This window comes from Peromyscus californicus, unplaced genomic scaffold (genome assembly GCF_007827085.1).
Source record: "Peromyscus californicus insignis strain IS unplaced genomic scaffold, ASM782708v3 Scaffold_7__1_contigs__length_154581171, whole genome shotgun sequence".
In the NCBI taxonomy this organism is placed as follows: Eukaryota; Metazoa; Chordata; class Mammalia; order Rodentia; family Cricetidae; genus Peromyscus; species Peromyscus californicus.
Window position 1 is genome coordinate 87,216,647 of NW_026294595.1, and position 26,847 is coordinate 87,243,493.

A 26,847-nucleotide genomic window follows, 5' to 3' on the forward strand; every position below is an offset into this window, starting at 1 on the left:
TTAAAATGAAATTGAGTCATTAGGCTGTGGTGTTACTAATTTAGTGAACATTCTGGAAATAATGACTAAACCACAAATGTATTTGTTGAGAATTTCCAAGTTAAGTTGAACCTAATGGATTGTGTTATTGACATGCTGAAAGGATAGGGTAGAAGTGAAATGGAAAGGGAAGTTACCTGCCGCTCTCTAACCCCTGAGGAGCCCTCCTGTAGGAAGTCCAATGGACTGAGAGCTCATGACGCAAGAGCCTTGGTACTTTCTACTCAGTGGATTACAGGAACACATAAATGGTCTATTCTGTGGATTTCTAGCTAGCTAGTAGACTTAATTATTCATAAGCACAGTTTAGTTTAGTTTTCAAATTTTTCTTGTGTTTTAAAATACACTGGAAAGCAAACAAATCAAGACTGGTCAGCTTCTGTGTAGCATTTAAAGAGAACAATGCTTTCTGGTTTTATGTCTCATTATTAAAACGAGAGTGATAATTTGGCTATAAATCGTATTTCCTACAATGGCCACAAGAATCGTAAAATGAAAAATTAACACAGGCAGAAAGGAGTGCTTATTGCTTACTGAGGCACTTATCTTTCGACATCATATGCTGTGCTTCACTGGGCAGAAGACAAGGTTGTGTACTGCTTCTGAAGTCTTGCTGGATGAGAGCCCCTGCATCCCAGCAGGTGGAACTGAATAGGCACTGGCCCAAGACATACCCTCCAGCTGTCAGTCCTTCTCTCATGTACAGGAACAACCTGACAGAGTTTGTGGGAAGGAATCCAACAAACAGCCTCCAATACTTGAGGATGGGACTGTATCTGTCCCAGTGGATCCAGATTGAGTTAAAAAAATGACATGTGATAACATGTTAAGTTTGAATAGAACAATCAGAGGGAAATATAATGTCCCAAACCCACTTTAACTATTAAATCATTCTTTATTGTTATGGTAATAGAGATTGAACCTATAATACATGCCAAAGCAAGTATTCTCCCACTGAGTTATACCCTCAGACTGAAGCACAATATTGATGTGTGGTCTCTAAGTTTTGAAAAGGCTCAAAGGCAGACTTATAAATCCACAATTCAGAATCCCAGTATCTTTATACTCTAGAGAGAAATGCTGGGTCAACTCTGATTATGGCAAAACAACTGTGAAGATAGTTCTATCAGACTCAGATCACATCTGGCTCCAGACTGAGGAGGGAAAAGATCCTCTCAGAGAGAGCTGCAAAGGAAGGAGGAGTTTGTCCATCCATCTGAAGGTGCCTGATGGGAACTTCTCAGAAACAGGCCAGCATCCCCAGGAGTTTGGTGGGGTAAAGACCAGTGAGCAAGAAATGGCTGTGTAGTAGATATCTGTCCTTTTGATCAGAGTGATACCAAATCCTTTCCGCTGGAAGGACAAATACAGGCTCCACAAAAGAGCATGCCATCATCCTTCATCCAAGGACCTCTGCCCAGAAAGGTGGATGGCTGAGCAGTGGTGAGAAGCCCAGGCTGGGGGAGGTGGACTGGAAGTCTAAGGAAATGAAGGGAATCATGGGGTATGGCTATGCCAAAGATCGTGGAAGAAGGGTCCAGCATGCAGCTCACTAAGAAATCTACAAACGGGCCTTAGTGGTGAGAGAGGTAGCAGTTATAATGAATGCCACCCAATGGTACAGTGCCACATGACCACCGTACCAATTCTATAGTTCATGACAATTCCTAGAAAGGTATCTCTGGACTCAACTCTAGAGAGGTCTGAAACAGGAGCTGGCTTACCGGGTAGGGAGCAGTTCCCTGAGAGACTAACCTGGACTCTCACTGCAGGGCTGAATTGGGTGAGCTTTTGACTTTTGACTGGCTACAACTCTATTTTATAATCTAAAGGTTGAAGGTTTTAAATCATGGACCTCAGTATTTTTATTCCTAACAGGAACCATAAAAAGCTATAGTATCCACCTAAAAACTCATTCAGGGTCAGAAGTCTAGAGCATGGATTTCCAGGGGTAGAAATTGAAATTACATGTACCTGCCTGTTTTTCTCAATAAATTCTGTATTGGACACTTAATCTTGACCTTAATAAAAAAAATAACTCTTCATCATTCACAACTGAGAACATAAAATTGAAAAATAAATTTCTTTTTCTCTAGGTACTTTTTCCTGCCCTCCAGTTTCCATCAAATTTCTCAGCTTCTACCAACCATAAAGCAGAGAATTCAAGAATTGTGCTCATTAGGATGAGTTGTTCTTTATCCTCAGATTTCCCCTACAGATTTTAAAAAACAATTTCATAGGAATTTAGAATGCTTTGACATCCCATGTCACTCCAGTAAGAATGACTAATAAGAAATAAAAAGAAAGAAAAGGATTTCTGGTGAGGATGTGGGGAAAGGTGAACCCTTATTCACTGCTGGTGGGAATGTAACCTTTGTAGCCACAATAGAGTGACTGTGGAGGTTCCTCAAAGCACTCAAAATAGTGGAGATATCTATATCTATATCTCTATATCTTTCTATATCTATCCATCTATCCATCTATCCATCTATCCATCCATTCATCTATCTATCTATCTATCTATCTATCTATCTATCTATCTATCTATCTATCTATCTGACTGGAAGTCAACTTACCACAAAAATACTTGAACTTCTGCATTTATTGTTACACTATTCAAAAACAGCCAGGAAATGGTTGGTTAAGGAAAATGTGGTATATATACACAATGGGATTTTAAGCAGTCATAAAGAAAAAAAATAAAATCATGACTTTCCAAGAAAGTAGATACAAGTAGAAATCACTATGTTAAGCGAAATAAACCAGACTCAGAAAAAATGTTAAATGATCTTTCTCTTACATATGGAGCCTAGATTTAAAATGATGTATATGCACACACACACACACACACACACACACACACACACACACACACACACTCATTAGTCAATCTAATCTCTTCCACTAAAGCACCTGTTCCATCTTCTGAGGTTCTTCCTAGAACTCAGACATGAGGAAGATTTTTTTTTTCATAAAGTTTACAAAGATAAAGATTTCTTTATCTCAGAGATAAGCAAGTATTTCAGTCATAGTGTCTTGGAAATAAAAAATATTGGGATGTGTAGGGGAAAGTTTTATTTGCTTGTCAAAATTTGAAAGCAAAGGGAAAAGCTCTGGTAGCATTTATAATTTCATCTTGGAGATTTCTGACTGCTAATTTGCAGAAGCAATGAGGATACCTCTTGTCAGATTTAAAAGACTGATCCATGAATTAAAAACACTAAAAATGAAGACAAAGTTTTGCCAAAATAAAAAATGATGCCCAGTTTTCTCATCATGCTATGCTGTCATCACCCCCAGCTGTCTAGCAAGCATGGAGGTGTTCTAATCTTTCCAGATGTTTCAATCTTGCAGCTGCTATTTAATCCCTCTGGAAGGCTTGGGGTAGTGGTCCAAAGAAGAGTATACTGGTTAAGAGGGGATTGTTAGCAGGCTTTTGCTGACCTGAGTCTAATTCACATCTCACAATTCATAATTGCATCTTTAGTCTGCAATGCTAAGAATGGAGAATAATCCGAGTTACGGACATCCTCACATTCATATTTCTTACTGGCTTACATGTGGTGAAGCCCAGGGCAATCCAGCCAGCACTCATCTTGTTCCTCTGCAGCAATATATTTATCTCAGCAATAATTTCCACAGCATTGACCACAGCAAGCTGGAAATAGCTAAGCTGTCGGTTACCTGAATTTTAGCCAAGTCTGGTGGATACCAATGGAAACAAACAGCAGCTACAGACACCAACTGTTTTTGGATTTTTTTTTTTATTAATTAGAAAAGGCTGGTAACAGTTACATAAGATGATTAAATATGTCTACAGGGGAGTGTATAGCTGTAAAATATATTTTACTAGAGTAAAAAGCTCAACTTTTTTAAGAACAAAAAGAGCACCCCAAATTTACTATCTACTCTGGCCTTTTGTATAATGCCATCTTGGTGATTCATGCCCTAGTACTATTTCCAGATGAGGGGCAAGGGTGATGTCGTCTTTAACAAAAGCTTCCTGGCATCAAAATAACTGGAAATTTTGGATGGGCTCCAAGGTACATATGCTCATTTTCCACTCTGTGTTGAACAGGGTTGTCACTACCACATTACGGCACTAGTAACACTACCTACAAACAGGCCACAGTGAGAGTAAACTGGAGCAGTACATTCATAACGGTTAGGGAAGGGAGCACATATTGATTTGTGAATTTTGTCAGTAATTACTCATGCTGCCTTTGACTTCACCAGAGGTAAATCTAATTGAAAAAGATTTTTGCTCTTTGTGCCCTTTGCTCTTCCATGATTGCTGGCAGGGACATCCTAATCAGGTGTAATTAACAACATAGTTTGCCCTGATACAAATAATAATTTAAAAATTCAAGAGTATGACCTCATTAAAGATCACTGAATGGAAGGTAATGGGATTGCAGAAGAGAAATCTAATTTAGAAACTACACACAAATTAAAAATGAGTATGAGAAACAATTCTGAAGGATCCTGTGTTGGGAAATAAGACTCTCTTCCTAGGTGGGCATGCTAACTTACTTCTCTCTTGGAGAACTGCCATAAAAATCAAGCACATGTTTTAAAATATGGTGTAAAATGGTAATTTAAAAATTAAAAAAAATATATTGAGCATGCTTATTTTCAGTAAGATATCTTAATTAGCCTAGAGTTAATATCCCGGCCTCTCTTTGCATAACTAAACTAGATCAGCACAGGAAGTGACATGTTTTAGCACCAAAATATATTTCACAAGTTGATGTAAAAGTGCTGGTTTACTGAAGCCATTCACTCATAATTGAAAAGAGCCAGTTGACTGCTCTCCAATATAAGACCAGCAATAACCTGGAGCAAAGAAGCCATCTGATGATGCATTTCAGAAACACGTATGTGGGGATAGTGTTTCTACCTCTCTGTGATCACACCCTGTCATGAGACCCAGAGACAGAAATTGCCCAGTGCTGACTGTGTTTTCAGGGTCAGGTGTCAGGTGACATCAAGACACCCAAACTGCTCTTACACATGCCATATGTTTAGTTGCTATGAGCAAAAGCCCCCAGATCTAAGTTGTTGACTCTTAAAGCCAGCACATTTAGGCTCTTCAAACTTGTTAAATTTTCTCAGTGAACAGCTCACTGTTTATCCTGTAACTTTACTTCTCTGTTAACTGTGTGCTCCAAGGGCTATGTGATCTGCTGACATAGAGATGAAATGCTAGGAATGTCTTCTAAATAAGGATGGTATTCAGTCACCTATGTCTTTATCTGTTCTGAAGTTCTCGGTCAAGAGAGGATTCCAAAGCAAGGTCCACTCAAACCAAATACAAACCACAGACATGGAAATCCTATCTCATCACTTTGAAGGAGTCTGAATGGATGAAATAATGACTAAGAATTACCAAACTAGGAGACAGCTCAGTAAGTGAAGTGTGAAGTGAGCAGGCCTGATGACCTGAGTTCAGATCCCCAGCACCCACTACAAGCTGTTGTCGTAGCACAAGCATCTTTAATCCCAGCACCCCCCAACTGGGAGACAGAACAAGAACACAGGGGAATCGGTAAAGCTTGTAGGCTATCTAACATGGTACAAGCAGCAGCAAAAAACCAGAGAGAAGCTGTCTCAAACAAGGTGAAAGGTGAGGACTGATACAACACGCGAGGTTGTCCTCTGACCTGGGTACACTGTGTCAGTCATGCTCTCACATTCACATACCCGTGAACACACATGTCATACAAGCATGTGTGTGTGTGTGTGTGCGCGCGCGCGCGCGCACACACACACACACACACACACACACACACACACACAATTACTACGCACTTTGCAAAAGCAGGTGTAGTTTTCTCTGAATGCAAACTACTCAGAAAGACAATCAATTGCAGCAGATTGGAGAAGACGGTCTCTTTGAAAATTTGAATTTACACAGGGGACATCTATCTATATCACAACCCCTCTTCCTCCAAATGCTCAAGGATCATGGTGGAAGGGGCTGTAGAAAGATTATAAGAGTCACAGGTGAGAGGTGACTTCAGTGAGACAGTACTGCTTGGATAGGACAGTACCATTGCATCACAGCGGCTGTGATTCAGTGTACAATACCTGAGCAAGACGGGGGTGTGTGTGGCAAAGTCCGATTTCTAGCTGAGGAGCTATTGGTAACGGATGGCTGTTGGGAAAGAGAGAGTGTGTTTTCTTCAAGAACATGGCTCCTGGAAGGCTCCCCATGCTTCAGTAATGACTCTACACTTCATGCACATAGAGGCAGTGTACTAAATGGACTCGGTGGGTTTAACAACATAATACATACACCTAGGAAGGATAGTGGCGGAGGGACACAGGAGGAGCTGGAGGGGGGGTAATGGGATTATAATCAAAACACATTATATACATAAATGAAATTTTCAAACAACAAAATATTTTTACAAAAATATGTTTATTAAAATGTGTTAAATTAAATATTAATAAAATGTATAATTTTTTAAACATCTAAATAGTTTTCACAAATGAGATCTTAAGAAGTGCTTTCTCTCTCTCTCTCTCTCTCTCTCTCTCTCTGTGAAAATAATCTAAAGCCAGTGAGTGGCACTGGTCAAAACAGAACAGAAAGGGGAAGATGTTGAGGATGGAAAACTGAGGCCATAAGCTACCAAGACAAATGTGGTTCTAGGCACTGATCATTCAGGGTCACCCGCTTCTCCAGAGAAGGTTCTGGGCCACATGATGGCCCTAATGTGGCTGTGCTGCATTAGTGTCTCTGCTCCTAGGGAATGGAGCTGGGGAGCTGTGTGCTGTGACTCATACTTGGTTCTTCCTGACTGCCACAGGGACTTTGCTCTAATCCATTCTTATCTCCCTTTGGAAAATATATGAACTTGTCTGGTTTTGTTCATCACTTCATGAAGTGCTGAAGCCTATGCCCATGGTGACATTCTGCAAATCCTACCGTGGGGCCTTGCAGTGCCTGCTTTTTACTCCTCTGTGGCTCCTGTTGTCATACCCTGTTCCTGCTGCACTGTTCAATGGCATCCATGGATACAAGTGTGATTGTAACTGTAACTCCTATGTCCTGCTCAGTCAGTTATGAGCTCTTTAAAATACAGAGCTGGAGAGTGGAATGGCTGAGACAATTTGGGAAACAGGCTTATTGTGGGGTTTTGACTTACAGACATCTAAATGTGTAAAAAGGCTAAGAGAGTTAAAACAGCATTTACATGGTACAAGGAAAGAGGGGCAGAACTGTGAATACGATCGTAAGCAGTGAGATACAGGAAAACAGCATGCACAGTACATCCCCAAGTCAATGCAAACTATCTACATGTAAAACCTAACATTATCATCTTTGAGCGGTGCTATTTTGGGTTCTTATGATTTTGACTTATATTACATTAAAAGGGGGAGATAGGATAAAAATTAACCATAAAAGGTAAACCATAACTTGGAAAAAATATTGAAGCTATAGAAAACAGATCAGCAGCCTTAAATGTAACTTGATTAACAATAAAACCATCCAAAATTAATATCAGAAAGGCTAAGAACATAAAACCAGCAAAAACACTAGGTGGAGAAAGAAACAGAAAAATCTGCTTTATAATTTCAAATTGGTAAAATAAAAAATAACCAGCAACGGCAAAATTAGTGTGGATTCAGTTTGGCATTCTCATATGTTGCTTTATTATTTTTGTATGTGTTTATGTACTCATGTGTGTGCATGCATGTGGAGGCTAGAGAACCACCACAGATGCTGTTCCTTAGGCACCATTTGCCTCTTTTTGAGACAAGGTCTCTTAATGGCCTTGAATTTGCCAAGTATACGGGGATGCCTGGTCCAGCGATCCTCAGGGATCTGCTTATCTCGCCCTCTCAGCACCAATATCACAGTGCCTGCAATCCCTTAGCTTAGTTTTATATGTGTCCTTGGGAGTGAATGCAAGTTTTTTTTGTGCATAACTGAACTATCTTCTCGGCTCTACAAATATTTAAATGATATCACAGGCCCAGATATTTTATCTGGAATCTCTAGAAATATAATTGGGGATTTGGAATGCATAAACATTCAAAAAAGGAAGAGATTCTGTGTAGCATGCACACATCTCAAACAGAACCACTAGCCAGAGAAGAAACGGTATCCAGTATTCAGACATACTAATATCTCTGCAGTTAAACATACACACATTCACAGGAATTATGCTGTCAAAGATTGAAAACCAGTTGAATTTCTATTGATGACAGCTTTGCTACAACCTGAGTTCAGGTTAGATTTGATGCAAAATGTGTCCTGAACAAGTTTGTGGTTTTCAAAGAAATGTAGATTTTGCAATTATTGATAAGAAGCTCCTAATAGCTCATGCAATTTTTTCTAAAAATCAATTTGTCCACATCATTATAAATTTTGAATCTTAAGACATAATACATTTCCTCTTTCTTCTGAGAGGAAGAAAACGGCAATGCAGAACAAGGGTGACACGCAGGTATGTCTGTAACAACGCTATTTGTAACAATAGAAGTAGAATTGGCATGAAAACATAACACTAAAGTAATGGCTATATTATGAGGCAGTGAAATAAAGAGAGATTATATGACCATAAAAATAATTTTGAGGGTACCTAATGAGTCAGGAAAAGGCTCATTACTTATTTCTGAGTGAAAAATTATACTTCACATTTGCAGTGACTGCAATTTAGAAAGTATACCCTCATTTGTAGCAAAAAGATGAATATAACAAAATATTAACAGTGATTATAGCTAAGCACTGGAATAGAAAATGAGCCAAGCGGTGGTGGCATACACCCATAATCCCAGCACTTGGGAGGCAGAGGGAGGTGGATCTCTGTGAGTTCGAGGCCAGCCTGGTCTACACTGTGAGTTCCAGAACAGTTAGGGCTACACAGAGAAACCCTGTCTAGAAAAACAAAACAAAAAAACAAAAGAGAAAGAAAGAAAAAGAAAGTGACTTTTACTGTGTATTTGTAATTATTTCTTTCAAGGTTTTCACAATGAGCATGTATTGTTCTTATAACTATCCATCTGCTCCTTGGATTTCTCATACATTTAGGAGTCTGTAGGACAGCCCTTGCAGGAGGAACCTATGCAGCAAGTAGGCGGAGGGAATGAGTTGGGTTGCCTCTTGCCCTTTTGCCACTACTTTCTTGTGAGCAATTTGGCTTTTGAGACGAAACCCTAAAAGAAATTGTTGGTTCTTCAGCTCACAAGGGTGACGGGGAAGTTTTAAGGTGGGGTCATAGCTATTTTTCCAGGAAATTGCAGCCATCACTTACTTGACACCAGCTGAAAAGCTCATCACAGGGAAGAAGAGTCCATCTGTGTTGAAATTCTCAAACATCCCCTGCACAGGTTGCCCATTGATTCGGAAAGAAATGCTGGGTACTCCAAGGTCAAGGCAGCAGCTCACCACATCATCTGACTTCAGCAGATGCTGGTTGATGGAGGCCACAGCTCTGGGTATTCGGCCTGGTGTGTAAAGAACAGAAATAAAACTGTGGAACCCTGGAGGCAAGCATCAGGTAGACAGACATACTTAGAGGTTACTTCTGGAGATGGGGAAATGTGACAAGTATGTAATTTAAGAGTTCAGAATATGCTACTGCAGTGGAAATGCAATTCCTTACTGCGTGAGATAAGAAAGAGGAACTTAAGCTGGTGAGTGGATAGACACCATGCTTGACACGAGCCAAGTCTCAGAGGAAGCCCTAAAATTACTAAGAATAAGAATGGTGAGGAGTGAGTCTACTAGGCATGTGCTCAGATTACCCTGGGGCTGCAAGGAAGGGACAGACGGCTTCTACTGAGTGGAGGGTCGTTGGAGGTAAGGGTGTAGATGTTTAGTCACAGGTAAGAGAAGGCCTTGCTCACTTTTGCTTTCTCAGAAAGATATGGGCACTGTGCGGGAAGCTAGCAGAGAGGACTGCATACCTACTAGCCAGGGAACCACACAACAAGGTCTGCCTGCTTTAAATAGCTTTCTTACTCCACACAAGGAGGCAAACACATTGTCATTTAAATCCACATTAGTGCTTACAAAATGTTTTCCTGTATCTTCCCCATAAAATAATTGAACACTTCTGACCCCAAGTAGTGAGAAAATACCTTGTTTTTCTGTGTTATTATCATCATGATCCTACCCATCCTCCTCTCCTGTTTGTTTCTCCTGGGAACAAAGGAGCAGACAGGCAGAAGCTGGAAACTAATATGGGGTTTCAGGAACAAGATAAAGACATCTTGTTTCTTAATTGTACAATTAATACGTGTTCATTATAAACATTAACCATTATATTGAAAAGTAAGTAAAAGGAAAATGTAACTCCACAATGCAGTGGATAAGTGACTTTGGCATGCTTGGCCTTAAACAGGACATCCATATCAAGGCTCTGCAAGGCTCAGGGAACATCACCCAGAGGATCATAAAGGATATGGGAGGCAGAGGTTGGAGAGGACTGCTGTAAAACGGAGTCCTCTGGACATAACAAGGCTGATCGATAATGAGCTTATGGTGGTTGTGGATGGGACTGGACCTGTCAACATCTCATCATGCATGGGGGAGGGCTGATGAAGCCCCACCTCGCACTGAGGGATTATGGGAAGTTAAGGGGTACTAGAAGTGGGGATATAATTTTCTTCAAAGGTCTAGACAATGACAGGTTGCCAATGTTTCAGTAAATAATCCCTAACACATGCTTATACAAACAACCCTAATTAAACTCAATGGCAAAAAAAAAAAGTCATCCAAGTAGGAAGGGACTTGTTGGGAAAAAGAAAGTTTCCAGCAAAAGAGAAAGGGGAATCAGATGGATATGAGATGGGTAATGGGAGGCATGGAAACGACCAAAATTCTATATAAACATCTATGAAATTGTCAAAGAATCTAAAAAAAAAAAGCTTTCATTAAAACAGACTAATTCTCATGTGCACACACATTATACAGGATGAGTAAGCCTGCTTGGACTTTTTTTTTGATAAATCATATTCTAACTTATGGCATAATAGTAGATATATTAAAAGCTAGATTTTAATGGCTTCAGAACGCATCATAAAAGGTAACCTAAAATAAATATACTCTTGGTGGATATGTGCTATTTAAAAATTTTGTACGTATGTATTTGGTAATATTTCTAATCTCAATTTAGAAGCATTCAATGTTTTGATGGCTACTGCTATTTTAATAATAGATTAAAAACTAAATAGTTGATTTAAAAAACAGCAACATTATTGTATTTTTAATTTAAAAATAAATACATCCTCTAACTAGGTGATTGAAAAATACCATGTCTAAGCCCCCTTCCCTCTATCACAAGCAACAAGGAAGTTCTCTCTGTGGCAGCTGCTGTCTCTAGGGCTGCAAATCAAAGGCAGGAGGCTCATGTTGTGCTCTTAAGTTCCCAGTCTCCGGGTGGAGAATGAAAAGTGTAAATCTCATAGACACTGTCTTCTCTACATCTCTCCTGATGGTAGAGAACAAGGGATTAAGACCCTTGAACACATCTCTACAACATTATATCAAGAAGCTCGTGTAACGCTCAAACTTACAGTAACAGTTAACAAAGCTATCTTCTCACTTCTTCAACAAAACAGAGCCACTGCTAGAGATGACAAATGTGGCCCTGGATCATCTAGCTTGCTTGCCCTCATAAGACACACAAAATGGGACACAGGATGAGCTGCACAGGAGCAACTATGGAATGATGCACAATTATGATGTCCAAGGTCCTGAAATGTACGAGTGTGGCTCTTTTTGATATATAGTGGTTAGTTTCTTTGCCTCTGGACTCACTGAAGTATTCATTCCCAAGTGTCTATAAATAGACACAAGATTTCCTAAGTGCCTAAAATTACTGCTTCAGCAGGGAGAAGGATGAAGTGAAGTTTTTCCTTTGAGAATGATTCATTTGTCTTTGAAACAAGAGTCCGATATGCTTCATCCATTGGGTAGCTATGATTCTGTTTTGTTAGTCTCTCTGCAGAGTCCTCTGCAGGTACGTATGATCTGGTTTCCACTGAGCACAGAGACTTGGATTGATGAAATGGTGGCTATTAGTAGCCAGTGTGGAAATGGCTCCACAAGTGAAGCTCATTCAGTCTCTCACAGACTTCATCCTGCCATCTCAGCCATCTCAGGAGTTGCTGATGTGTGTGAGCATCCTTCACTTCCCATTCACAGAAATAGTGTAGATCATGTGGTGATAACCTAAGCTAAAGGCTCCTGCTGTGCACTCTCAGACTCAGTGATTCATTCCACAGTGGGCCTCGGAGAATCAGGAAAGGAAGAAACATCTTCTATGAAGAAACTAGGGAAAGTGAGTTGGGGGTAGAGCGAAAGACAAATTTCCTTCTGCTTACTTCTCCCTCCTGCCATTTTTTTCAATATTTTTGTCTGTTCCAAGTTGTACCTTAGAGCACACAGAACATGAGTAGACTTTTGTATCCTCCCCATCCCTCTCAATGGTCCAGGATACATAAGAAATGTACAAATGAGTTTATTTACAATAGCCTTAAAAGCTTTAAACAGCATGTAAAACAGAGAAATTTCATCTAACAAATAAAAAATATTAAGATTACTCCAAGAATCGTGCCATCAGATTATCAGATAACACTGATTATTAATTAGTTAGGGTATTGTCTAAAATAGTGACTCTCAAAATGTGGGTCATGACCCCTCCGGGAAGGGGTCAAATGACCTTTTCACAGGGGTTGCCTAAGACCATTGAAAACAGATACATTATGATTACAACAGCGAAGTTACAGTTATGAAGTAACAACGAAAACAATTTTATGATTGGGTGTCGTGAGGAACTGTATTAAGGGTCACAGCGTTAGGGAGGCCGAGAACCGCTGGCTGAAGGGAAGAAGGAGAATGCGATGGGTCGGCAGTTCTCAGTTACACAAGAAAGTTCAGTTTGTAGCTTCATCTTGTAAAGAAACATTTCTCTCATATTGAAATGAAGGAAGACTGTGCATCATGGCTCCTCTGTAAGAAGTATTCCACACTGCGCTTCTGTGAGGCATTTTTATCAGGCACACATTATCTCCAACTGCAGTTCTTAAAGAAATACAGACAATGCATGCTTTGGATAATAAGCAGGAAAGGTGTGGTATTTGTTTAGGGTGAAAAAATTAGCCTTACATTTTTCACCCAGGTAGAAACAATACATGCCTTCACATTCATGGGCCATGCATACATATCATATACATATATATGGGAAAAACATCAGTATTTATCTTTTTAAAAAAGTCTTGAATTCTTTTTGAGATTAACGCTAATCTACAGATGCTGACAACCATAACCTGAAACAGCAAGCAGTGTTGACATCATGGCCTTGATGACACAATCAGATCAGGAGACTTCCCAGGATGACTGAATACATTTCTTAGTGTCTTAGTGCATCAGTCTCTGTATCTGTAACATGAGTTCAGTATTTGCTACCTTAAAGGTCATTATGACATTAAAGCAGGTAGCTCACTGCCCACTAAATAAATCTGAGTATCATCTATGTGCTTATTCATAAAACCCTAACAACCCTATTTGCAATAAAGACTGACAGATATAGACACTAAGTGTATTAGATACTATTCTTACTGCTGTGATCAAATATCTACAAGATAGAAAGGAAGGACTTAAGTTTGTTTATAGCAATCTTAGCAGGGGAGGCATGGTGGTGGGTAGATCTGTTCAAATGGGAATGAATGGCAGATGCTTGCTAATATACTAGTGAACCAGAAACTGGAGAGAGGACAGAGGTTGGGCTTGACTATAAACCTCAAGGTATGACCCCAATGACCTACTTCCTCCAACTAGGTGCTACTTCCTAATAGTACCACAACTTCTCAAAAAAGTGCTACCAGCTGGTGACCAAGTATTCAAACACATGAGCCTGTGAGGAGCATTTTACAGTTAAATTGTAACACTGAGCTTAAGTTAAGTGATCTGTATTGGGTGACATGGTGAGAAACTCTCAGAAAAAAAGCCATAAGTGAAGCTTGTTTAAACCTGTTGCTCTTCCCACCAAACAATCTCATGGGATTTAAGCAGTTCTATCATTGTAACTCAAAGTGAACACTATGAGGCTCAGTTATTTGCAACAATAGAATGGAGAATGGAAGCCTTCACAAGGTACTCACCTGACCAAAGATGAAGTCCATCAAAGCCATAGGAGTATAGGTCATCACCAACACCATTGCCTCCCCACCCTTCTCCACCTCCAGGGTATGGGGCATAGCCTGAGGAGGCCCAGCCCACTCGCAGGTGTGTGGGCTCTGCTGTGAGGAAAGGGTCCACCTGGTCGATAATTAACTCAAAGTACCACTTCTTGTACTGTGGCGAGCCTTCAGCAACTCCCAGGAAAATGTTCGGCCGGATACTGAAATTAAACATGGGACAGGCTGCTTCTGTAGAGAGCAAACAACTAACAGAACAAATTGAACCAGACCCAAGAGAAGGCATTGGCACAGTTAAACCTAAGTCAGAGCATTTTAATCATTTCATTTTGTTACTGTACAGTCTTCAGCAACTGGCCAAGCTCTTAGTGGGCGTTATGGGGACAGCAGTAACTTCTAAAATATAAAGGTGGCCTTTTAAATATTCAATTCAAGGCAACACATCTATGGAATGCCAACCATGTGCAACGATGCTGTAAATGTTATAAGGGTTGTATGACCACCAACCTTTGTATCTTTCTGTAAGAAGGCGAAATCATTTACATGACCTCCATCCTCTGGTACACAGGTTTAAGTACAATCCCTAAGCATAATTAATACTTAAAAGCAGTAAGAAGTTTACTATTATCCAATCTTGTTGAGGTTGAAAAAAGTGTGGGACAGACAACTTAAGAGTATGGGACAGATAACTTAAGAGTGTGGGACAGACAAATTAGACTTCTGGATGTTTGGGTTATACTCGAAAAGAGACTTTTCCTGGGCTTGGGGATGTTCTATTGGAGACAGACACATATAACTCAGGTTGTATTAAGTTATCTGTTAAGAAGGAAGATCTGGGTGGTGGCGACATCTGAGTGTTGCTCTGTACTTTGGGAGGAAGTTTTTTCCCTTACTACTGTGGACCTAGTGGAAAATATAAGAAGAACGTAAGGCCTGCCTGGCTCAGTGAGCTCACGTGAGTTACATGTGGCCACATGTAGGGACCAGGTGGGTTGGAGGTTTGGTTGGGTCTATCTTGACCCTCACAGGGTAAATGCCCATGTGTCCTTGAATGTAAGCAACTATAGCAACAATGTAGGACATACATTATATTAAAATATTTTAGGAAAATGGTACATAAAAACATAAATATATCATAAAGGAATATTAAAGGTGTATTCATTTTTAAAATAAAACTTCAGTCATTAGAATGTATTTATCTTCCATTCTTAGCTACTTTAAGGATAATTTTGCAAAACTCCCCTAAAGGAGCTAGAGGACATGGTCCTAGTCATACAAAGTGTACCTCTGCTTGGTCTGGTCTTACTTGCTTGAGCTTCCACAAAATCCTCTTTCCTACCTGGAGACACACTTGGCATCTGGAATGACAGTAGTGACCCTACCTGGTGACATCATTAATTAGCCGTGTCTGCAGGAGCAGGTTCCTCCGGGGTAGTAGGTTGTCACAGATCAGATTCTGGTTGGCTCTTACTGCGACCCCATTGCAGAGACAGAGGGAACACAGGACATCGAGAACCTGCCAGAGGACACACCCACCCCTAAACTTCAGCTCCAGGAGGAGGGGTACAGTGTGCAGAGCTTGCACATCATTACACACAAAGGCAGGAGGAGGCCTGTAGGGTGAGCAAAGGGTGCATGGAAAACTAGCACTGAGCTGTGAGAGTCTTGCTCAGCAGGAGTGACTGATGCTCCAGAGGCAGCTGCGACTTGGAAAAATGAGGTCTGGTGTCCTCCTAGACTCATTGCTTTAGTCTTATGCTCCATCTCTCCAGACTTCGTATGCCACCTGTGGTCAAATTCTACTACAGTGAGGCCCGAAACTATGGAGATATGCTGTCCGGCCAGGGTCAGGACTAGGGTGCCATCAGATTCTCAAGGCACCAAATCCAGTCACTACTCATTTGCCCAGTCATTAAACCAAATGCTGTCCACAGGTCTTGCAACCCAGCTTCACACTCTTACCCAGCCCACATGCACTGAGGATTAATGAGGTGCTCAGACAACTAGGAACGACAAGCTTTCAGAGCCCATTTGCTTAGGATCTGGAATGCAGCAGGCTTGTGACCCTCAGGCAGTGGTGCTGACTCCAGTTCTCGGGTAGCTTGCTGTGATATCATCAGAGTACATTAAGACAGTCATAAATTCCTAAAAACCAGTGATCAGAGTGTTTCACTGACTCTCCTCCTCCCACCTGGATGGATAGCAAATCTGCAAGAGCCTAGGTAATTCATAAATCGGAGAGACTTGTCACCTAGCCACGGTGGCTGTTTCCAGCTGCTTGGTAAGTGGAAATGGTCCTCTACCTCTGCTCCTCCTCCAAGCTGTTATCTTACTTGCTCTATCTCATTGTACCCTGTCCCCTTATATTCAGATTTTGTGTTTGTACCACGGCAGAGGAAACAGTGCTGGGGCAGGTACTATTCTTCTCTCCTCCACAGGGAAGAGTGTGCAAATAGCACTCAATAAATAACAGCCACACTGACAGGGAGGTGGGCAAATACATTTCAGTCTTTTAAAGTGGCCACTGAAGACTGAGCACTTGGTGAGGTTGGATACCTTAAGATTGTTGATGGCATTTGTGCCCATAATTCTCACAAACCAATTTTCCACCTGACTCCCTGAATGTCAATTTCGTTCCAGACAAATACAGAGCACATTTATGGGACAAACAGAAAAAGAAGCCCCAAGGCAGCTTTACAGGGCACTCGTACCATTACCACTCCATGACAGATATCGACTGTGGAAACTCGAAATCCAGAGGGTGATTTCTCATTCTAAGCAAAGAGCCATGGATGGCCAGAAAATTAAGTACTTTCCATCTGGCCCGTCATACACCTTCATCTGTTTTGCTTGGGAGTGATGGCTGTGGGAACCTTGCTGTCACAGCCCGAGTAAAAGCTGAGCATGTATATGTAATAGCAACAGCCAAGAGAAATAAAGACGACAAGAAGTATACAGCCTGACAAAGCAATGCTCACCTATAAACAGTTGACACCATAAAGAGGACATTTATTCATGAATAATGGGGGGAATAGGGACACACTTCCTTCTAAAGGTATTTAAATGGGATCTTTTCAATGAGAAGTGGGTGTAGATGGACTGTACCACAAGAGCTCACAGGCATCTTGCCTAGAGACCATCTGTGCTTGCTAATTTCTCAACAGCCCTGGGAAACCTGCCTAGTGAGGTAGGTTCTGCTGAGTGTTCCCCAGACCCTGCACCCTTCTCTTCCTGAGCTCACAAGGAGGTCTACCTTGCAGGGTATGTGGGGTCACGTAACTGAGTTCTGCTCAAGAGAAACTGGGTGGATGCAATGACATCTCCCAAGCTCTCCCAAGTGTTCTCTTTTCTCCTTCCCTCTGCATACAGATCCAATGCAGGGTTTACAGCACCAGGGACTCCATTCTCAGATTCATGGGCTAGCAGCTCTGACAGGACTGGGAGCTTGCTAGAAACAGAGGTGCACGGATTGCTTCACCAAGCCACAGGCCCTCCCCTCTCATTCTAAATAAAAGCCTTCATGTTATAAGAAGTTCCAGCTATGTCTAGATTTGTCAGCCCATGGCAGCTAGAGATGCCCTGAGAGAGCGTTTGTTTCTGAACAGACACAGAGTGGCTCCACTCTGTGTCTGTTCAGAAACTGCTGGACTCTGGACAGTGATGTGAGCAAAAGCCCTGTATGCCAAGCTACTGAATGTAGGCTTGTTTTAGGAGTTAGGCTTCCTTAATCAATGGCCCATTTATAGAGCTATAATCATTTTCATCACTGATACCACATTTCTTCCAACAGGCATACATTGATCTTTGTCTCCTTCAGTCTGTGAGAAACATACACTTATATGGGAATCTTACTTTAAAGAAATGTGTATATATCAAATGTATATATCAACACAAACATCATTTGGATGTTTTATTGTCATTAGTCTTTATGTGTAAAAGCAAATGTATTTTAAAATGTAAAATATACCTAGTTTGTGATTTTTTTACATCAAGTTATACATTTGAAAAAAGAGTGTTTCCAGCCCCCTGTGGGTGGAGAACAAATCACATTTCTTCTTCCTGTGGATGAAAACTTAGTGGCTGGCTTCATTCTCTGCTGCTGTGGCTGCCATGAAACAACTGATTTTAGGAGCTTTGGAGCAATGGTGTGGGAGTTAATGATTTGTTTACTTACATTCTATCCTCTACCAATGCAGGATAAACTTTTAATTCTGATTCATTCTTTCCAGCGACCAATGAGATCACTATTTTACTATATACTTTTCTTACAAGTGACTCAAAATCATTGTGGAAAAAAGATAATAAAAATGTTTATTTGTGACAAGTTTGGGTAGATTTGGAGCAAGTCATTAGGGAAGCAAGTACATGAGTCCATCATCATTATTATTTTATTAATAAAAGCTAGCTCTATGGGAAAACACAGGATAAATGCTCTAATTTTTTTTAACAATTATTCTTTTTGCAAAACAAATTAGTTCTAGTGACAACATTTCTTTTCATTGATTTTCCTTTTGTTCTGTAAGAATGCCATGTTCATGTGTGCAGCCTCCATCAATTTAGGGTGAGACAGGAGTGGATTTAGGTTCAATTCGCTTACTAATTTTATTAAACTTTTGACAAACATGTATGGATGCCTGTATCATTAAGTATATGAGCTTGACCCTGTACTGATCACAATGATAGTCCCTATCATGAGGTAAGAGAAATATTCTGTGAAAATAACCACAGTGAAATGCAAGGTAGAACGGTTGTTATAACATGTAAAAGTTGTGTTAAGAGAAGAGGTGAGGATATCAATTACAACTGGGATTTTGAAGTTGCATGGAAGGAACGGAATTTAAATTAAGTTTTCAAGAGTGGACAAAAGTTTCAGTGTTGCTTTTTTTTTTTTTTTTTTTTTTTTTTTTTTTTTTTTGGTTTTTTCGAGATAGGGTTTCTCTGTGTAGCTTTGCGCCTTTCCTGGAACTCTCTTTGGAGACCAGGCTGGCCTCGAACTCACAGAGATCCACCTGCCTCTGCCTCCCGAGTGCTGGGATTAAAGGCGTGCGCCACCACTGCCCCGTGCACCACCACTGCCCGGCTCAGTGTTGCTTTTTAATTGACAAGAGAAGAATGTTGATAGTTCCTGGAAAAGTTGGAAGGGAGGAGGCATGGATGGATACCCAAGAATAAAGTCACTGGGAGGTCAAAGGTGGGAGTGCATTAAAAAAAGAATGGAGTGGATCCTGCAACCCACTTCTCTCCCTTTCATAAAGATTGTGTTCTTTCCTCTAACTTGTGATAGCAGATGAGGTAAAGCTTCAGATGAGAAGCAATGCTTTCTATATAGTGACCAGCTAACAACTTAAATAGGATAGAGGGGAAGTGGATGTGAAACTATTGCTACACTTATATACAGTCTTGATTCTAAGCAAATGACTGGAAATGCTATGGGACAAGAATGGATTCTCATCCTCCACTATCTACACAAAACTCTTTAAAGGCCACTTTCATGAATAATGGGGCCCTCAAGCTTCAGTGTTAACATATTATGGCCTTGAATTGTAGGAGTTCCACTTTGAGGAGTTTTAGATTTAGGAAATGCTAGAAACAAAATTAATATCCTCCCAGGATATTTGAGCCATAAGGACAATGTTCACCACCTTCAGCTTGAGATATTGGCAAGAACTGTAAATGTTTGCTTCTAGCATGTCACCAATTAACTGAGAGGCCCCCAGAAAACTGCTTAATGCCAAAGACTCATGTTCTTAACTTTCTGCCTCTGCCAAGTGGAAATAATAACACCACCACTTCAGAGGGCATGGTGAAGAATAAAGAGGATGCATGTGAACATCTAAAGTGGTACCTGGCATTCCCTGAGTGCAAAAGAAATGGTATTTGTTACTACTGTCATCACATCATCATCAACAGGTGACTGCTTGGGTTCCCTGAGACTCCAGAATTCTACATATTGTAAGTCACTGTCTTTTTGGAAAACTCAGTGAAGGAGAGAGACTTTGAAATGCTGAGGCCACAGAGAGCACAGAAGGCTGGATAGAAGACTTCATTGGCATTTCCGAAGCAAAAGGGAAGTATAAGAGTACTCTGGCCTACACTCAGCAAGTTCTTTGCTAAACTACCCCTAAGACACAGGTGATACTTTGCATAGTCCTCCCACCACTTTGACTCACCAGGCCTCACTTTTCTCAGCTGTGCAATGGGTAGAATAATTGTCAAGTTGTCATCAAATGTCATCTAGTCAATGTTTTTTTGGATGTAGGAAGTTGTAAAGAAACTGGGCTACTTTTAAAGTGCTTTATGTGGAATCACTGTAGCAAGGTCCCAATGTAATGAAACCAGGGAAATCCTCCTTTTTATGGCTTCTCTGTCTGTAGCGCTAGATTGTGGCTCAAGACGTACATTTCTTCTAGGCTTATCAGTAATTCTTACTACATTTTGCAGACAGGGAGGAACATGTTGGAATGTACAGAAGCTGGACGCAGGCTCAAACCCCCCCCTGCTTTTGATTTACCATGTCTGAGAAAGCAATTACAAACCCCCACATATTTTTCTTCTTTGCCAAGCAATTTCACAGATGTTAAGGACCATAGCTTTTCTGCTTCCTCAGGCTGTTGCATATCATGTGGTCAGTGCTGCATGGGCTCCTTTTCCTGGACTGAAGCACATCACAAAATACAGTTCCCTTCCCACAAAATGAAGGTAGGAGTGAGCTGGGAACTAAACTTAACCTTCTTGGTATAGCTCAGCTATACCCCACACATCCAATCAAATTATGCATTGCTAAGCTTATAGATCCTAGAGTGAGAGCCAATCTTGTTCAACTGGCCCCACAGTGAGATGTATGTTAAGGGCTAATGATGATGGGCTGGGCTTGGGAAGCTGGGGAAACCCAGATTATTTAAGATTCAGTGAGGCTGGCTGTCTTGGAATGAGTCTGTAGATTTTTCAGAATCCCAAGTTTCCCAAAACTTTTGTCAAAATCATCAAGGGACTACACATCATGCTTTCAACAACCCAGAATGGATATTAGTGTGAAGGAAAGAAAAGGCAGGAAAAATAAACCATCGGGCGTGGCCCCCTTCCATACCCACCTTGTGATTCCGCCCATGCTTATCCAGCAGGGAGATGATGGACTTGATGTGGCCCTCTGCTATCAGGTTTAAGGCTTCTGGGCTTTCAATCAAGATGCAGTGCAAGACCTCCAAGATACCTGCATGGATGCCATGACAATCATTTGGCCATTCAGCAAGCTGCAGAACAGGCCAAACTCAGAAACCCGAGAGTAAAAGGAGCATCCTAAGGGGCCAGAGTGCCACAGTTGGTTGATTCTACTAAACCTTCCCAGCCAGAAGAGAGGGGTAGTCATTTTTGGCAGATTCCAGGAGCCCCAAAGCCATGTAGCCTGTAATTTAGGGGTGAGTTTAATTCAACATTAACTTAATACTCCCTTTCCTAGACAGAATTGTGCTCTTTGTCAAATTGAGGAAAGCAGCTGAAAAGTGGGATCCTTAAATTGACCAAACCAGACAGTACTTCATTTAAATACAGCTATGTAAGTGGTTGCCCAATTTACCTACAGATTGCAGAGATCATGCACGCAACTTAAAACTATTCTGACTTTATCCTCAGAGTAAGTGTTTTTCTAAGAACAGAACTAAGAGGTTATTTTTGATGTCCTAATGTAGCTAATAAAGTATGATCTTGAGAAACAGACTATTTGACTTCATTGGCACAGCAGATAGGTTTCTATGTGCAGTTTGAGACCCTAAGGTAAACTAATATTACTGTATCATGGCACATACAAGGTTAACATCAAGATGAGCATCCAAGGGAAGTAGCTGGCCAAGAGCTTCACTGGTTTTATTTTTAAAAATTCCTTAATTTGGTTTTACACAATCAAGGTGTTCTTAATGTGCCCAGGAATATAATTTCACTAATAAAAGAAGGCACCAGAGAGAAGAGAAGCTTAAAATGATGTGAGCAGGATGGAGGTCCTTGGGGGACCATTCCTTGGCTGGTTTCCTCAAGCACCTGCCACCTCTAGACTGTAAGAAAAGCATCAAAACACTGCAGCTTCGCATAGGGCGCACACATCCGCTGTGTGCACTCATCTCAGAAGTGAACAGCTCAGCCTTGTGGGTGGTTACTTACCGATGATGACCATGATGCTCAATTCTCTGAGAGTCATCAGGAAGGGCCATAGATGTGATACAAAAGACCATTGGGGGGTGGGGGGGGTGAGGACTATTTATTCTTAAATTAAAGGTCATCCTTTAATTCTGCTAAGCTGACATGGAAAGGGGGATTCATTCTAAGTATCCAGAGAACAGTGGAGTAGGAGGGTGGGGGTGTGGGAAGCACCATGGAGTAAAGGCAAAGGCACAGAATGAAATGTTAGGTAAAAGAAGAAGGATTAAAGAAATCCAAGTCAGAGTCCGTTAAATAAAGGCATAGCCTTGTCAGGAAGCATTGAGCATTCCTTCTCTTGTTGTTGGAAATGAGTCAGCTCTGTTTTCATTTCTACAAAAGGGACAAAAATTATTCTTCCGCAGTTAAATTTTTGTTGTTGTTGTTGTTGTTTTTAATTCTTACCTGAGGAAGATTCTAGTCTGTCCAATTTACTAATTAACCAATCAAGGTTATTGGAGAATTGAGCACAATTGTTTCTGTTTCCACGAATGAGAGCAGCTGAAACCGAGGGAGAAAATATTGATCATGTAGGTTAAAGGGCATAACGATGGGGTAAGAACTGGGAAAGCTCTTGAGTGATTCATACAGAAGGTTAGCTCTGAAAAGGTCCCGAAAGGCCACCTTACCCAGTCTGGCCCTTTGAGACATCCCCATTCCTACCTTTAGGGGAATTAAAATCTGTCACTCACTTCTTCTCTCACAGGCACTTCTGTAACATAGACTGGCTACATACCCTGGCATACATACTCGGCTACCACAGCTGACAACTTCTAGCTCTAATTTGGAGAGTACAATAAGCTACCAGTTAACAACGATTCATCAGGTCAGAATTGAACATTTAACACATGGCCTCCAAGCACTTCTACGTTTCAAGTCAATAACCCATACAGCTTTGAACAAATCCCCTGAGGGGAGGCGCTGCATGTGTACTCACCTAGCAATTTGTACAGCAGGTTCAGGATTTCTTTCCAGGCCATGCCACTCTCTTCCCTTACGATCCCTGCAAAGTGTGCTACGCTATTGTAGATATTTAAGCGATCAATGCAATTCAACACCAGGGCCAACATTCCCTGAGGAGAGTTGAGGAAGAGATCAGCATTCTTGACAGAAAAAAAAAAGCACTGTGGATCTCTTAGTTCATTTTTCTCCTATGTCTATCACCTCCTAAAACTGACAGTACTTATATGGCAACAGATTTTCACGGTGCCAGCAGAGTTTTGTCTTCTTAAAAACAAAATACACACTTTTTTTTTTTTTTTTTTTTTTTTTTAGTGCCTCGTAGACCTAAATAACATCCATTTGTGGAGTGAGTCAGCAGTCTCTTGTGACAGGTTTGTCCCCATGTGCTGTGCTTAACTCAGTCCAAGGACACAGCAAGGAAGACCGTGTGAATGAAACCCACACAAACTTCCCTTCAGTTTGATGGGAAGTGATTCCAACCCAGGCAGAAACTGCTCTGGGGGTAGTACTGACTTCCCTCCTAAGCCTCAAATTCAAGAAATCTCATTCATATTATGGTTTCTGACTTTGTGTTTTTATGGGATTTCGGTGCCTGTGAGTCTGTGTGTCTCTGTAGCTGTGTGTGTTTCTTGTACTTCTTTTTTAAGGGTATGTGTATGTGTTTCTCTTTATTTTGTTCTATTTTTTTTTTAGTGGCTTTTTTGTTTTCTAATGAGAGTGAGAAAGAAAGGGTGTGGGTTTGGGTGGGGTGTGTGGGGAGGATCTGGGAGGAATTTGGGGAGGGGTAACTATGAATATATTGTACGAACAAAAACATCTATTTTTAATAAAAGGAGAAATTTACTCATTTGCACAAGAAAGCCATGTTCACTTTGCTTACCCTTAGGTGAGGTTTAGAGACAACAAACCTAAAGAGCATTTTCAACTACCTTTCCAGCATTCTTACAAGATGATGGCATCCCACAAGAACATCTGTGCCTAGTTATTACTAATGTGTAGGAGAGGGGATGGTGAATGTCCTTTTAATAGTCTAAAAGCACACTCAGAGGACCTCCAATTCCTACTCTGCTAAGATCTGAAGACTGGACAGCAATTGTTGTACATCCCACATCAATAACTTGGGATGAATCTGCAGGCATTTAGTGCTGGGGAGGTCCACCACAGTCTAGTAGCCCCGAGTTCAGAGACGGCCATGACTTATCTAAGGTCACCTGAAGGCAGGAATGGGGCCAGAATAGGTTGAGTCTCAGGACACTACACTGCTATTTAATGTTTCCTTCACAATCAGTCCCTATCCTAGTGACTCAGATGTCTACTGTCTAATAACATACATCATCATCTGTATCCTTCAAACCTGCTTCCCAGATACTTCTGTTGTGATGGAATATAAGCATTTGTATTTTTTTTCAAACTGGTTTCCTAGGTAATTCTGACATATCCCAAAATTTTTGGATCACAACCAATGACATGTTATAACAAGCTGATTTATTGTTTGTGGATTCTGGATACAAATACACAATGAAGCATCAACTCCTAAACAGTCTGAATGGGCCAGCCATCACTAATATACCACTGGTGGTTTCAGAGAATATCAATCCCCAGTAAATCCTCTTTTTTTTTCCAGCTTCTGGGAAGCTTCTTATTCTTGAGTCTGCTCACAAATATGTGTATGCCTACAGACAGAGCTAAGCTGCAGCCATAGGCATATTTCAGCTCCAAATGCAAAGAGAATCAATCAATCAATCAATCAATCAATCAATCAATCTCTCTTGACTTACCTCTTCTTTGAAAAGATTCTGTCTGTTTTTGAGGGAGCGGAGCTTATTCTGCTTGTCTTCATGTTGCATCTCCTCCTCTGGCAGCTGGAAGTAGGCAATCAAGTCCTGTAGGGTCTGCAGGACCTCTTCTATTGGCAAGGTGACAGGGGCAGCTGTGCGATTGTTTCCACTAAAAAAAATGTAAGATGACACTGCTCAGGCACGAGGCACCAGCAGGGCACTGACTAAGGGCTGCTGGGTCCTTATTCCTTCCAGCCCCATACTGAGGACAGTGACCTACTTGCTGGGGCAGTCGTTGCACCAACAACCATAAGATGACAAGATGAAGTGTGCCCAGCAGCACAGCAGTGGGAGGCAATATTTGTATCCGTTTAAAGCTGTGTCATAAACAAGGGAACATGATTCCTTCTGGCAACCTACAATTTATCCTGTAGTACTGCTATGCTCAGCACCCAGTACCAAACAGGTCTTCACTGAGTGTCTAATGATGACTTCTGTGTAATCTAAAGAGGCAATGTCAACTGGGATTGTTAGGATGTCAGTTTCTATCTGCAGCAGATGGTTCCCTTCCATTCACCCCTGTATGTCTGTCACACTTTCTCTTTAAATAAACACACTTGAAAAAATAACAAAGGTATTAATCTCCAATACTGTTCTTTCAATCTGTGATACCTTCTTAGACTAGATTAAACACAAGGCTGGAGGAGGTGTGTGGGGGGGTCTCTCCATCTACACCATCTTGTCTTCTCTCTCTCCCTCATGTTCTTCCTCCCTCCAAGCGTCTTCTGATCATCTGTAGATGGTTTTGTATTTGCATGTGTGCACACACCTGCTTTCTGTCATCGAAGTATTAATGTCATCTTTGCTCTCTGTGTCTGTTTTCCACCTTTGGATCCTTTTACCCCTGGATTCCCTCCCTCTGCACATACCTCCCTTTCTAGGCTCTCAACATTATCCCTCTTAGCTTCAGTGTCTACTCCTCTTGGCTTTCGCTCCTTCTTAATCCCAGACTTAAAGGGCTACTGTCAGTATCTTTGCTTTGTGCATATTTCTGGGAGTCTCTAGCACTTTGCTCATTTGTCCTCCTGCACAGTTCTTAGCAACTGTACAGAAGGTGAAGAAAAAACGCAATGGAATTTTAGCTTCCTTTCTTTACAGCTCTCTGTTGCTCTGTTCCTATTCCATAATCTAGATTTGCCTTCTTGGAAGGCTCCTGCATACTGTTGCCTTCTTGGAGGAGATGGAAGACAAGAGTCTGTTTCCAAATTACTTTTCAGTTCCTAACTGTTGCAAAGTTGTCACTTCTGCTGCACAGATTTGTCATTAGTCATTCTTTATTCTAAAAGATCCTGTGTTGATGGGAGAAACAAGAGTCATTGAGGGTGAAGAATCTAGAAGAGTGGAAGAAGGAAGCTCAGTAAACCCGCTGTATAAAAAAACTTGACAAAATGAAATAAAATTTAGGATTCTGAAAACTGTCTCTCTGTGTGTGTGTGTGTGTGTGTGTGTGTGTGTGTGTGTATGCATATCAAATTGGAAAGTAGTGTTTTTTGTTTCTTTGTTTGTTTTTATAAACAAACCTCTGTAAGAACAGTGGGAGTCTACTGTCTTTTAGCTTAGGGATACTTTTCAGTCAGCTTTAGGGCAAAGACTTTCAATAGGGTAGGGCAAGCCAAGGGTCCATGCCATCTATTCATATCTGGGTGAATGTGGGGCCCCAAGA

The 26,847-nt window shown here is 41.0% G+C and overlaps 1 protein-coding gene across 4 annotated transcripts in view; it reads right to left on the reverse strand.

The window, feature by feature from the left end:
- Ryr3 (ryanodine receptor 3) overlaps positions 1-26,847 on the reverse strand; it is a 521,392-nt gene that overhangs the window by 225,393 nt on the left and 269,152 nt on the right. For all 4 annotated transcript variants that reach the window (XM_052725780.1, XM_052725779.1, XM_052725782.1 and 1 more), the window contains exons 13-19: positions 25,125-25,293; positions 23,321-23,456; positions 22,789-22,884; positions 21,288-21,406; positions 15,579-15,712; positions 14,161-14,399; positions 9,306-9,498 (exon numbers count right to left, since the gene is read on the reverse strand). In XM_052725780.1, coding sequence (XP_052581740.1) covers positions 9,306-9,498; positions 14,161-14,399; positions 15,579-15,712; positions 21,288-21,406; positions 22,789-22,884; positions 23,321-23,456; positions 25,125-25,293 — 1,086 coding nt within the window. The remainder of the gene's footprint in view (positions 1-9,305; positions 9,499-14,160; positions 14,400-15,578; positions 15,713-21,287; positions 21,407-22,788; positions 22,885-23,320; positions 23,457-25,124; positions 25,294-26,847) is intronic.